Below are 12056 nucleotides of genomic sequence, written 5' to 3' on the forward strand. Positions count from 1 at the left end.
CAAATTAGAGGATCAGGCTGCTGGAACATTAGATACAATGCTTTCACTTTCTTATGATAGAAACATAGATTCACAAGGAGCATTTTGCTTTGCCCCGGGTGAAGGCAACAGACCTTTAGATATATTTCAAGATAAGTATTCCGAAGAACTCTCATTTCCAACAATTTTTTGTGGTCAGCCGAGACAAAGTGAACAAAACATCCCAGTATCATACAGTACACTATGCAAATGGGAACTGCGACATAAAGATCGAAGAGTTGCGAAATCTGTTCCGAACATTTTCTTCAAACTGAAAAAGTTACAAAGTCAGCAAATCAAAGACAAAGCATCATTATGCTTACGCAAATGTAATCTGAAAGGCCGTAAAGTAACAGCTGGTGAAGTGCAATCTCCTCAAAATGTAGACAAGATAGTTAGACTTGATGAAGGATTCAGGGTATTAAAAACATTGAGAGGGTCACCACCATATTGGGAAAGTGCTAAGAGAGACATTTTTGCTATGATACGCCAAATTGCAATTCCTACATACTTCATGTCCTTCTCATCAGCAGAGTCCAAGTGGATACATCTTTTGAAAATTCTTGGAAAGACAGTTCATGAAAAGGAGTACACAGACAATGATATATTAAATATGTCATGGAACACTAAGTCTGAACTGATCAAATCAGACCCGGTTACTTGTGCTCGACACTTTGACCATTGCTTTCAGCAATTTATGCATGATTTTCTACTCAGTTCACACCATCCACTTGGTGAAATACAGGACTACTTTTACAGAGTCGAGTTTCAACAAAGAGGGTCACCACATGTACACATGCTTGTATGGATCAAAGATGCACCACAGTATGGTGAGAATGATGATGATGAAATTATTAATTTCATAGATCAGTATATTACATGCAGCAATGAAACCAGTGATGAAAACCTTGCAGAGTTGATAAATTATCAGATGCATAGACATGCAAAAACATGTAAAGTCAAAGGTCAGTGTGTTTGTAGATTTGGCTTTCCTCTACCACCTATGCCAAGAACAATGATATTGCAACCATTACCTATGGATATTGATGAAACAACAGAACAGAGCCTTAAAGAACACTATACACGTATTAAAACTGTACTTTCTGATTTACAATTCGGAGAAAAGCTCTCATTTGATGAATTCTTAGACAAAAACAACTTGATGAGGAGACCTACATTAAAGCAATACAGTCATCCCTAACATCTGAAAAAATCTTCCTCAAAAGATCACCTAATGAAATCAGAATAAATAATATAATGAAATTCTACTGAAAGCATGGAGGGCAAACATGGACATTCAATTTATTATAGATCCATATGCCTGTGCAATGTACATAGCATCTTACATCAGCAAAGCTCAACGAGGAATGAGTAACTTGCTAGCTAGAGCTGTAGATGAAGTGAGAGAAGGAAATCAAGACATCAGGGAGAGTGTCAGACATATAGGAAACAATTCCTAAATCATGTTGAAGTTAGTGCCCAAGAGGCTGTGTATCTAACTATGCAAATAAATTGAGGAGAGCATCACGAGATGTCATATTTGTTAATACATCACCCCCTAATGATCGAGTTATTCTACTGAAACCACTGGATGAAATACAAAATATGCCGGCAAATGCTACTGATATAGAAAGTGACAACATCTTGAAAAAATATGAGCGTCGTCCAAAAGCCCTTGAGAAATTGTGCTTGGCAGATTTTGCAGCTTGGTATACTTTTGAAAGGGAAAAACCTGATGAAGTAGAGAAGAAAGACAATGATGATGTTTACAATGATGACAACAACAACAGTGGGACAACTTATCGTGTCGGTAAACTTATCTACAAAAACGCACAAAAAGTAAAGTCATCCGATATGTTCGTTTTCATAAAGAGAGAGACTCAGAAAATCATTACAGAGAGTTAGTAATGTTGTTTTATCATTGGAGACATGAAAATCAACTATTGGCTGGTTGTAGTACATACCATGACCGCTATTTGCAAATAAAACAGGAAGTAGATACTAACAAAAGGATTACAATAAAAATGCTGAGGCATTAGATCAAGCAATTGAAGCAGTACAGAATACAGCTGTGGATATGTTTGACAATATTGCTCCAAATACAGAACATCAGGAAAGACAAGACTCTGCAGAAGGATGCAGACAAAGTGACACAATGAACATATTTGCCCCACAGAATGACAGTCATTCACAATATGACATAGGACAAGACATTGGCATGGCTGTAAACAATCCCAATATTGAAGAACTTCAACACCCACGAATGCCTGACAGTCAGCTGTACCCCATTTTACAGATTCTTAACAAGAAGCAAAAAGAAATATTCTATCATATAATTCATTGGATTAAAACAAAAACAGATCCTTTGCATGTGTTTGTTACAGGTGGAGCAGGTGTTGGTAAATCTGTTGTTCTGAAATCACTTTATCAAGTACTTTTGAAACATCTTTCAAGTCGTCCTGGTGAAAATCCTGACAATGTATTACTATTACTCATGGCACCAACAGGCAAGGCTGCATACAATATTAAAGGGAGTACAATTCACTCAGCGCTGCAGATTCCTGCAAGCCAAGGATTTCACTATAAACCCTTAACATCAGAAAGACTAAATACTTTGCAAGCAAAATATAGGAATCTTAAAGTCATTTTTATAGATGAAATTTCCATGGTGGGTAATGGCATGTTCAATTACATCAACCTCAGACTTCAACAAATCATGGCAAACAATCAGCTCTTTGGTGGTGTCAGTATAGTTGCATTTGGGGACCTGTATCAATTGAAGCCTGTCTTTGATGGCTGGATATTTAATGATCTTAGGCATGATTATGGACCACTTGCTTTAAATATCTGGAAAGACCTATTCAAAATGTTTGAATTAACAGATATTATGCGTCAAAAAGATGACTTGGATTTCGCACAATTACTTAATCGTGTACGTGAAGGAAAACACACTTCACATGACATCAGTATTCTGAAAACCCGCATAGTACAAACCAATAATGGAAGTCCACCGTACAATGATTCAATAGTGCATCTCTACTGTGAAAACAGACTTGTTGATAACCATAATGTGTTAGTGTACGACAGACTTACAGAAACTAAAACAAATGTATCTGCTACTGATACTGTAATTGGGGATGTCTCTGAAACAGTGAAACAAAAAACATTAACCATAGTTGCAATGTTAGGTCCTCAAAAGACAATGGGATTAGTATCTCAATTATACATTGGAATAAATCAACGAGTTGAACTATGTATGAATCTGTGTGTTGATGATGGATTAATAAATGGCACTCCAGGAGTAATAAAGTTTATTGATGGACCAGACTTAGATCATGTCATGATTCTATGGATTTTATTTGATGATAGCACTGTTGGCAAAGCACTGCGACAAGAAAAACGACATTTATACCAGAGGAGAGTAACCAAAGCATGGACACCCATTACACAGATATCACGGCAATTCAGAGTAGGAAGACATAAAAATGCTGAAGTTGTTAGAAAACAATTTCCCATCAGACCAGCCAGTGCAAAGACTGTCCACCGTTGCCAAGGTGATACTCTCACTGATGTAGTTGTTGATTTCAGTACTGCTTCAAACAGAAACCAGTGTCATATACACTATGTTGCCCTTAGCAGAGTCACAAAACTTGCTGGTCTTCACATAACCACATTACAGGAAATCAAATATCTGTCAGCAGTGATGTCACAGAAGAAATGCAACGCATGCGATCACATTCCATGTTACAACTTTGCTTGACTTTTCCATATGATATACCAACAAATTTATTGTTGCTTATCAAAATGTAAGATCACTTCATTGCCATTTTCAAGATGTTGTCAATGATTTCAGTTTGACATCAGCTCATGTACTTATTTGCAGTGAATCAAGATTACAAAGTGGTGATCAAAATGATGATTACACAATTCCAGGTTTTGAAATTTCCAGACATGACGATAACAGAAATCAAACAACAAGACCATATCATGGCCTAGTATTGTATAGCAAAGCGAACATCCTGGAGTCAGTTCCACAATCACACAATTACTTACACTGCGAGTTTATCACAGCAATATACAAAACAACATTTGGCTTACTTCAAGTTGTTGCTATTTATATTCCACCTTCAACACCAATAGGCAATTTAAAAAGAGCTCTTTTAAATCTTAATGAAGAACTCGACAATAATTTACCAACAGTGATACTTGGTGATTTCAATATTGATTTGTTACAAGAAACACCTTCAGCAAAACAATTGATTGAACTTATGACAAACCAACTCAAATACAAACAAGTTATCAACAACCAACAACAAACTATGGATCTTGCCTTGATCATATTTATACAAATATTCAGTGTACAGATTTTGGTGTACTTGAATCCTACTACAGTGATCACAAACCAGTGTGGGTAGCAGTATAAAAAATTATAACAACAATCACTCACATAATACTCAGTTATGCAGTCATGTCAAGCACAAAATAATGCAAAAGATAACTTTCAAATGAGCTTTTCAATGCCATTCAACACTAAAAAGCACTTCATTCAACTATGCACTATTGATGCTGTCATTGTCATTTCAACTTTCCTCCTTTTCTTTAATACCTCAATACTAAAGCTCAATCTTGAATTCCACATACAAATTACAAACTGATAACTATCACTAATTATTTAATCATCTAATTCCACCATAATTTGACAGCTTAGTATCCATGTATTCCATTGGAAAATATATTCTACTTGTAATACTCAGGATGGTCTTGGTACTTAAATCCCACTAGCTATCAATAAGATAACTGCATAACCAAAAACATCAACATTGTCTAGGATATATTCATGTCATGAATTATTCATTTTATTTCCATTACTCAAATACACTACCAAGAACATTAATATGTAAAAGATCATGATTTCAATACCTAACATTCCCATTTCCTCATTCACATAATTCTCAAAGCGCAAATGTTATTTCTACTTCCACTAGAAATATTCAACCATATACAAACTGCACTAGATAGACAAATACAAGATTGACCTACTTACAGTGAAACCCCTATGGGACGAACCATTACACTTTGGAGACGACGGGTGGTCAGAAATGAAAAAAAAATTCAGAGTAGAAAATTTAAAACCAAAAATTTCAAGAGCACTTTGCAAAATAATGCATTAAATAGAAACACAAATCTGTAATACAAAAATATACAAGGACATTCAGCGGCAAAAATATTACATATCGAACTTTACATTTTACTATACACAACGACGATGTGAAAGGTTTTCCCACACGAGCACAACGCCTCCACCAGTCCGGGTCAGCTCCAAAATTGGAGACTCATTATGATAATGTATTCCGGCATTCAGCCAATCATCGACCAGATTACATCATTAATAACGTACAGGTCACGCTGGGTCACAAATTACCCACCAAGTGTGATCGGCAGTTTTGGGACGCTTGTTAAGCCCCTGTCTTGTGAATTTCGACGAATTTCGACAGTCAACATAATCCACGTGTTCTGCAGAAGGTCATGTCCAACAAGGAGTCCGATTAGTGAACAAATATTCGAAATATTGACGATTTATTTCTACCCCCAGTTTATCGATTTCGCTCAAGTACCGAGAATCATTTTGTGGATGTTCGTCATCTCTATTAGAATACTGTTATAAAGGTTATTTGTGTAGGTACGCGTATAACATTTTGCAAGAAAGAAGAGCAATGTCAGAGCTTTAGAACGATACCTGTTTTGTAGTTGTGAAACGCAGACTAAAAATGGTACGCGATTTTGAAAATGTGTTGACAGAGTGGCCACACAACTGTTCCCCATACGGTAGAATTTGTATCGCTGCCATCTCCGATACAAATGGGGTATTCTGAACGATCTGTGTAGGTACACGATTTATATTTCGCAGGACTTCAAGCCAGAGTCTAGGAATCACAGCGATATATGGGGTTTGGTTGTCTTAGCCAGAATAAAACTGGTACGCGATTTTGAAATTGTGTTTTGACAGAGTGGCCACACAACTGTTCGACATTATGACAGAATATGGCGCGGGAGTTCGACACAGTATGGCGTCCGTAACGAAGGACGCATGTGGAGGTTGCCAGGAAATACAATTTTTACTGATGGCGCGCTGGCCGCTGATTGGCTAATGAGAGGGGGAAAATATTATGGTATAGCGTCTCCAATTTTGGAGCTGACCCGGACTGTCAACTTGCGTACGCATGTGCACATGTAAATTAATCACAAAACTGCACTGATTCTCGATTACACACGAAAAGGCTGCATCCTATATCGAATACCAAATTTCATTCTAGGGATCCTGATCACCTCATTTTGTATGCATTCCGCTTTTGAATTGTCATTGGCCCATCAACAAAATTGCAACATTTTTCGAAACTACACTAGGACACACCCACTCCCTTGCTTCCTATTACGTTTGTTGTCTTTCCCCATACCTCTCATTGGTCCGGACGAGGCAATTTCAGAATCCACTTAATATTCATGAGCACTATATAAACCCACGCTCGTGATTTTGCACGCCACATTTTTAGAGAAACCTTTCAAGCGAAAGGTTACCAGAGAGGTGCGTCCCAGAAGTCCCTGTCGCCGTCCAAAAAGGAATAATTTTATAAACAAGTAAGTATTTCTTATTTTTATAGTACTTGAAGGAGTGCCTTTACGTTATTACGAAACCATATCGTAACATTTACTTTTCTTCAGGATAGGATTGCCACAGAATCAATCGTTCACCTGTTTTGCTTGAATACAATACCAGTCAGTCATAGACATATTGTCAATGTGTACAAAAATCATTTTTCTACACAGCGTTCCACACAATCTTCATCAACAAAACAGCCTCAAAGGAGATTGTCTAATTTTGCTGCAAATGTCTACTGTTTTCAACCACTTTACAATACCATTTTCCACTTGTCTACAGATTCCATCAAACCTCGCTCACAATGGCCACCAGCACTCAAGATATAACCATAAAAATAAAACTTCTAGAAGAACCTGAGGAGCGATACTCCACAAATGGACCATTCCACAATGTAATGGCGATAGACGACAACGGCAACATCCATGAGGTCAAAATATGGAAAGACGGATGCATTCGTAAATTTGCCAAGGGCGCATTTCTGGAATTACGACGCTTCACAAACTGTCGAGACGGTGCAATTGGCGTCAACAAATATACGAAGGTGCACACTTTAATATCTTAACCCTGTAATCGTCCGTTCCCTCTATAAAACGTTAAGTCTAAACTCCACAGCTCGTATTACAATCTGTTGTTTTCCTGTCAACTAACGGACAACGTAAAAAGATCGATCTTTCAAAAAAAAAAATTATTTGCGTATCGCGGTGGGGGTTGGCCAAATTAATTTCTCTGCACTACAAAGATCGGTTTTTCTTGTTTTGCTATAAGTAGACTTTTGTCAATTGAGAATGGTTTTATTTTCATTTCATTTAGTAGTACGTCGTCTGAGAGGATTGCAGGGTAAAAGTCTGAAATGTTTTCAAATTTTCGGTCAATCAAGTGTGGACGGTCTAACGCGAAACTTTTAAATAATCAACTTAGGGACGGACTATTAGACTTGCGGGGGGGGTCACGTTCGGATTCTTATAATTTTTTTTTTACGTCTGAATATTTCATATTTTGATGTTTTCAAATGTAAATAAGACTTGCGAATTTATTTTCTGAATTTTGCATAATATTTTATTACCGGTTATGTTCTGAATATTTTTTTTAATTTTTGAGAGGGTCACAAAATTTTTTTTTCCGGTTCTGACACCTCCCAAAGTCTAATGGTCCGTCCCTGATTTTAATCTATTGAACTTGGGATGTTGCCCCCAATTGTTCACAGACAAGAATTTTTTAACAACCCGTTCCCAAATTTTCACTTGCATGTTGCAATCCTCAAATTATATTGCTTGGTCCAATGCAATTCTTCTGTTGGCTCTAGATTACCTGTACTGGCAACAACGCATTCGCAGTAGAAAAAGAAAAAGAGACACACTTCCATGAACCAGAAGTGGTGCCATTAGCTGATTTAGAGCACTCACCACGAAAGAGAAGAGTGAGCGTTGTCGCTAGAATTGATAAGGTAACATCCTCACAAGACAATATCTTGTTTATACAAACAATAACATGTTCCCCGATAAATTCCTATGCAAATTGACTGTTCTCTCCATGAATTATCAGTCTGGCAACAACTTTCTTATAACATGATAGCATGTTCAAATTCTTATCTTAATGATTTCTGATTGTCCAAAATTCCACTGGCAAAAAATGCTCCTGTTAGAATAATTTAATTTTGTAATAATTCACAAGTATTCAACAATACCTTTTTCACACCTATTGTACCACTCTACACACGTATCCATTGCACACTATCACCTTGCAATTTCTTCTCTTTACATTTAGGTTTCACAAGAACAGCAAACTACAAACAAAACCCGCAAAAGAGATCTAGTTCTCACAGATGGTGTGCGATCCGTTCAGATGAACCTTTGGGGGAAGCAATGCGATATGCAAGTCACAGAAGGTGCTAGAGTTAAAATTGGACCAGTAATAGTCGACCAGTACAAGGAAACCAATAATATCAACAGCACAGTCTCTACTAAAATGCAGGTCAGTACTCGTCCACTGTCAAAATTAATGTCTTCACCAACAGTGTCTACACACAAACAACACTACAGATTTTTACAGACTTAACTGAGGTCTTATTTTTTCCCCTTCAGGTTATAGAAGAGGCTGAGGAAAATGGTACACTACAAGGAATAGACACGACTGAAAAGTAAGTACATACGGATAGTTTTCAATCGGATTCGAACCCACAACATACGGCATCAGTCGCCTAGCTGAGAGGCCTGAGACAGAACCAGTCGGCTAAATCTCCACTCCCAAAAAAGAGTGGTTCAATAGGATGGAACATTACACTTTGGAAGGGGGGTGGTCACAGGCAGAAGGAAAAAAATTGAAATTTCCAATAGATAAAATTTTTCACAATCACACCATTCCCCATGGTCTAATGGTTTGTCCCTTTGACTTGCACACGTCAAGGCTCGGACCAGTAGGAATGCCTTGACAGGAAGTGAAGTGGACTACTACTATTTTTTCAATATGGTTAGTGTTCTGATAACGCTGCAGCCTTTTGTCATTCCTGTACAAAATAAGAAATGAAGCAAGTAATTGCCTCAACAGGGCCTGCATTGGCGAGTCTTAGTTCAGACGTATGGTGTACACAACATCCAGTCACTTCACCCATTACCATAAGTACCACAGTGATAGACTGATCGATAAAAGACATGTTCAGTGAGGTTTTAGTTTCCTTTCTTTGACAGCCCAATTGGATACATGATGAAGGAAATGTTCGACGCAAGGGAAACATTTTAGCTCAACCATTGCATCCTTGTAGTTTTATCCACCCCTTTCCAAATACCCTGACAAACACTTGTTCTGTTCCACAGATGTCTGCTCATAGATGGTGTACACATTCCATACAGGGGAGATATTACAACCCTTGGCTCTGAAGACTACATAATATCAAAGTTGCCATTCCCAATTATCTTCAAGAAAGACAACGGAACTGTTATAGAATTGAGGTAAAAGCACTTTAACTTTTTAGTCCTTCCACCAGAAGACATTCAGAATACGCAAATTCACATAATACGATAACATTACACACATTTCAACCAACCATACACCTACAATAACATTAGATAAAATATGCAAGCCACAGTTTCCTTATTTTCTCCTGGTAACCATTTCCTGTCATTTTCAATAATTGCATCCCATTCTCCTCAACACAAACATCTCAGAAAATTTGTCACTTGACGCTTGATTATTTTTCCTTTACCACAGACCACTGGAACAACCACCATCCACACGTGCTGAGACTACCAGAAAGCCATCAAAGATGCCATCACGAAGTGCCACCAACACAAAGTAGCAATTGCCATCACGACAGCATTGCTAGCCAAACCTCGGCCAGTGTTAGGGATTCATACACATACATTTCATCAGGTTTAGTACTGACCCAAAAAATTGTGTGTGAACGGTCTGCAGTACTCCTGAACCGGCTTCAACTTTTGACAGTATTCCTGGGCCAGTTTGGGGATGAACTTCACTCATCAAATCATGTGTGCACAGTTCAGTCAGTTCAGAACTGGCTAACAGTATTTTCCAGTCTTCCTATTGACTCATGTATACGTTTGTTCCCATTTTGTTTCCTATTATGTTCTGTAATTTGCACTTTGCGACCTTTGGCACTTTCGATTCCAAGTTTCTGCTCTGGAATATTTTAAAGGTATACTGTCACCTGTTCCAATTTTGCCACACTTACCTTGGAAAGAGAAAATCTAACCAATCACAGATTTTAAACGGGTGGCCACTTTTTAAAAACAGCGTCCTCACATGAGCATTTTGAATACCAAGGAACGCCCCTTTGACCATATATGAGCATAGTTTGATAACAGGTGACTACCTTTAATGGATGAACAAACAGTCCAAAATAAAACTCATGAGAAAACATTAAGTAAATTTCATAGATATGGAGGTTCCTAGAGTGACCAAATGTCAGAATCTCCTCGAGTGACTGTTATGCAGCTCCCTGTGGGCTACGTTAACCATGTTTGTTGCAGTTGATAGTTTCGGATATTATCTCCTTGAGTGACTGTTATGCAGTACCCTGTGGGCTACGTTAACCATGTTTGTTGCAGTTAATAGTTTTGGATATTACCTATTGTACAAAATGATGTACTTATTCTTTGTGCATGATAATGTTCGCAATAAAAAATTGAAAATCTGACTACTTGCTCATTCCTTTTTAGCTCCCATCACTATATTCGGTGCTGTCTCTGCAGCAGTCTGTGCACACAGCTATCTCAGACTTGCCCAATTTCTTCCAAAAGATGTACAAGGATAATACATTATGATATACATCTGCACATTGATTTCTGTAATCATTAATTTAAACTTGGCCCTGTTACAGAACTTTATAAACTTTTCCATAGAATCACAAGTAATAGCAGATGTGGACATTTGCAAGGGCAAATATATTTGCTGTAGAAATTTAAAAAGGGAAAAGAATTTTGAAACCTACACTTGTAAAAAAAATCTTAATTCCGTCCTCAACTGACCAACCCCACCCCAGGGTAACACTCCTTGCACTCCAAGCCCAGATATGTAAAAGCGCCCTCAACCCCAATTGTTGACCCGCGACTTTCACCCTTTCCCCCTCTTAACACGTGACAGCTCACCTATTCAATTTCAAGTATCCCTTTACAAATTTAATAATGGCCGATAGCTGGTACACTGCTGTCTCTGTATGCTGCCTTTGCTATCTGATATCAAAAGATTTGTGCTGAACAATAGCAAAAGTAACAGTTACTTGCCGATCACTGCGCTTCAGAACTAACACAAACTTGGCTGGCGACAACCATTCTACAAAATTCAAGTAAAACTAAATTTATTTTGTAGATCCAAAGCGCCCTCAGTGGTAGACATTGCTTTTTTACCAATTGCTAGCCTGTTCACTAGAGACAAGGTAAAAATATACTTCAAAAAAAGAAAATCACTATCTATATGTCAATACTATATCACAGTGTCATAACGTACTATACCTAACAGAAATATAAAAATGTAATACAGCTAATATCTTATAATCTACAAAATACCAAGACTAATTTACATTGACTTTCCAAACTTTTATTGCTATCTCAGTTTAACAAGGAAGTCATATTCTACATGGCCAATCCACCTGTATTGAAAGTTCCCTGAACATTGAGTACTGTAAACTTTCCATTTTCCAGTTTTCTGTAATAAGAACAAAATTTTGATCCAGAACAAATCTTCATGTTTATATATGGGATAAATACAAAGTTTAAAGATTGTCAAACTTTCATGAGACTGAATTCTTGGCAGAAATTGGACGAAAAGCCAAAAATTATCATTTTTCAATATTAAAAAATTCATAACTTTTGATTGAATGAATCAAGGTCCTTCAACCTTTTATTTTTCATCCTTCGTACCATACCAC

At 37.4% G+C, this 12056-nt stretch overlaps 2 protein-coding genes across 2 annotated transcripts; both read left to right on the forward strand.

Annotated features, from left to right (window-relative positions):
• The first annotated feature begins 1623 nt into the window (after positions 1–1623).
• Positions 1624–3778, forward strand: LOC139148549 (ATP-dependent DNA helicase pif1-like). The gene is made up of 2 exons (XM_070720036.1): positions 1624–1828; positions 2124–3778. Exons 1-2 carry the CDS (start codon positions 1624–1626, stop codon positions 3776–3778), a joined length of 1860 nt encoding a protein of 619 aa, XP_070576137.1.
• Positions 3779–7461: 3683 nt separating this feature from the next.
• Positions 7462–10751, forward strand: LOC139148550 (uncharacterized). Its single transcript, XM_070720037.1, has 6 exons — positions 7462–7488; positions 7980–8120; positions 8441–8647; positions 8758–8813; positions 9487–9621; positions 9881–10751. Exons 1-6 carry the CDS (start codon positions 7462–7464, stop codon positions 9966–9968), a joined length of 654 nt encoding a protein of 217 aa, XP_070576138.1. The 3' UTR covers positions 9969–10751.
• Positions 10752–12056: the final 1305 nt, after the last annotated feature.

This window comes from Ptychodera flava, chromosome 13, assembly GCF_041260155.1.
Source record: "Ptychodera flava strain L36383 chromosome 13, AS_Pfla_20210202, whole genome shotgun sequence".
NCBI lineage: Eukaryota > Metazoa > Hemichordata > Enteropneusta > Ptychoderidae > Ptychodera > Ptychodera flava.

What these genes read in the sequence shown, in the direction of transcription:
- LOC139148549 (XM_070720036.1), top strand. Translation starts at nt 1,624, where the DNA reads ATGCCGGCAAATGCTACTGATATAGAAAGTGACAACATCTTGAAAAAA. An exon ending in TGGGACAACTTATCGTGTCG is followed by an intron (nt 1,829 to 2,123) that starts GTAAACTTATCT and finishes CTCCAAATACAG; the next exon opens with AACATCAGGAAAGACAAGAC.
- LOC139148550 (XM_070720037.1), top strand. Translation starts at nt 7,462, where the DNA reads ATGGTTTTATTTTCATTTCATTTAGTA. An exon ending in TATTTTCATTTCATTTAGTA is followed by an intron (nt 7,489 to 7,979) that starts GTACGTCGTCTG and finishes TGTTGGCTCTAG; the next exon opens with ATTACCTGTACTGGCAACAA. An exon ending in TTGTCGCTAGAATTGATAAG is followed by an intron (nt 8,121 to 8,440) that starts GTAACATCCTCA and finishes CTTTACATTTAG; the next exon opens with GTTTCACAAGAACAGCAAAC.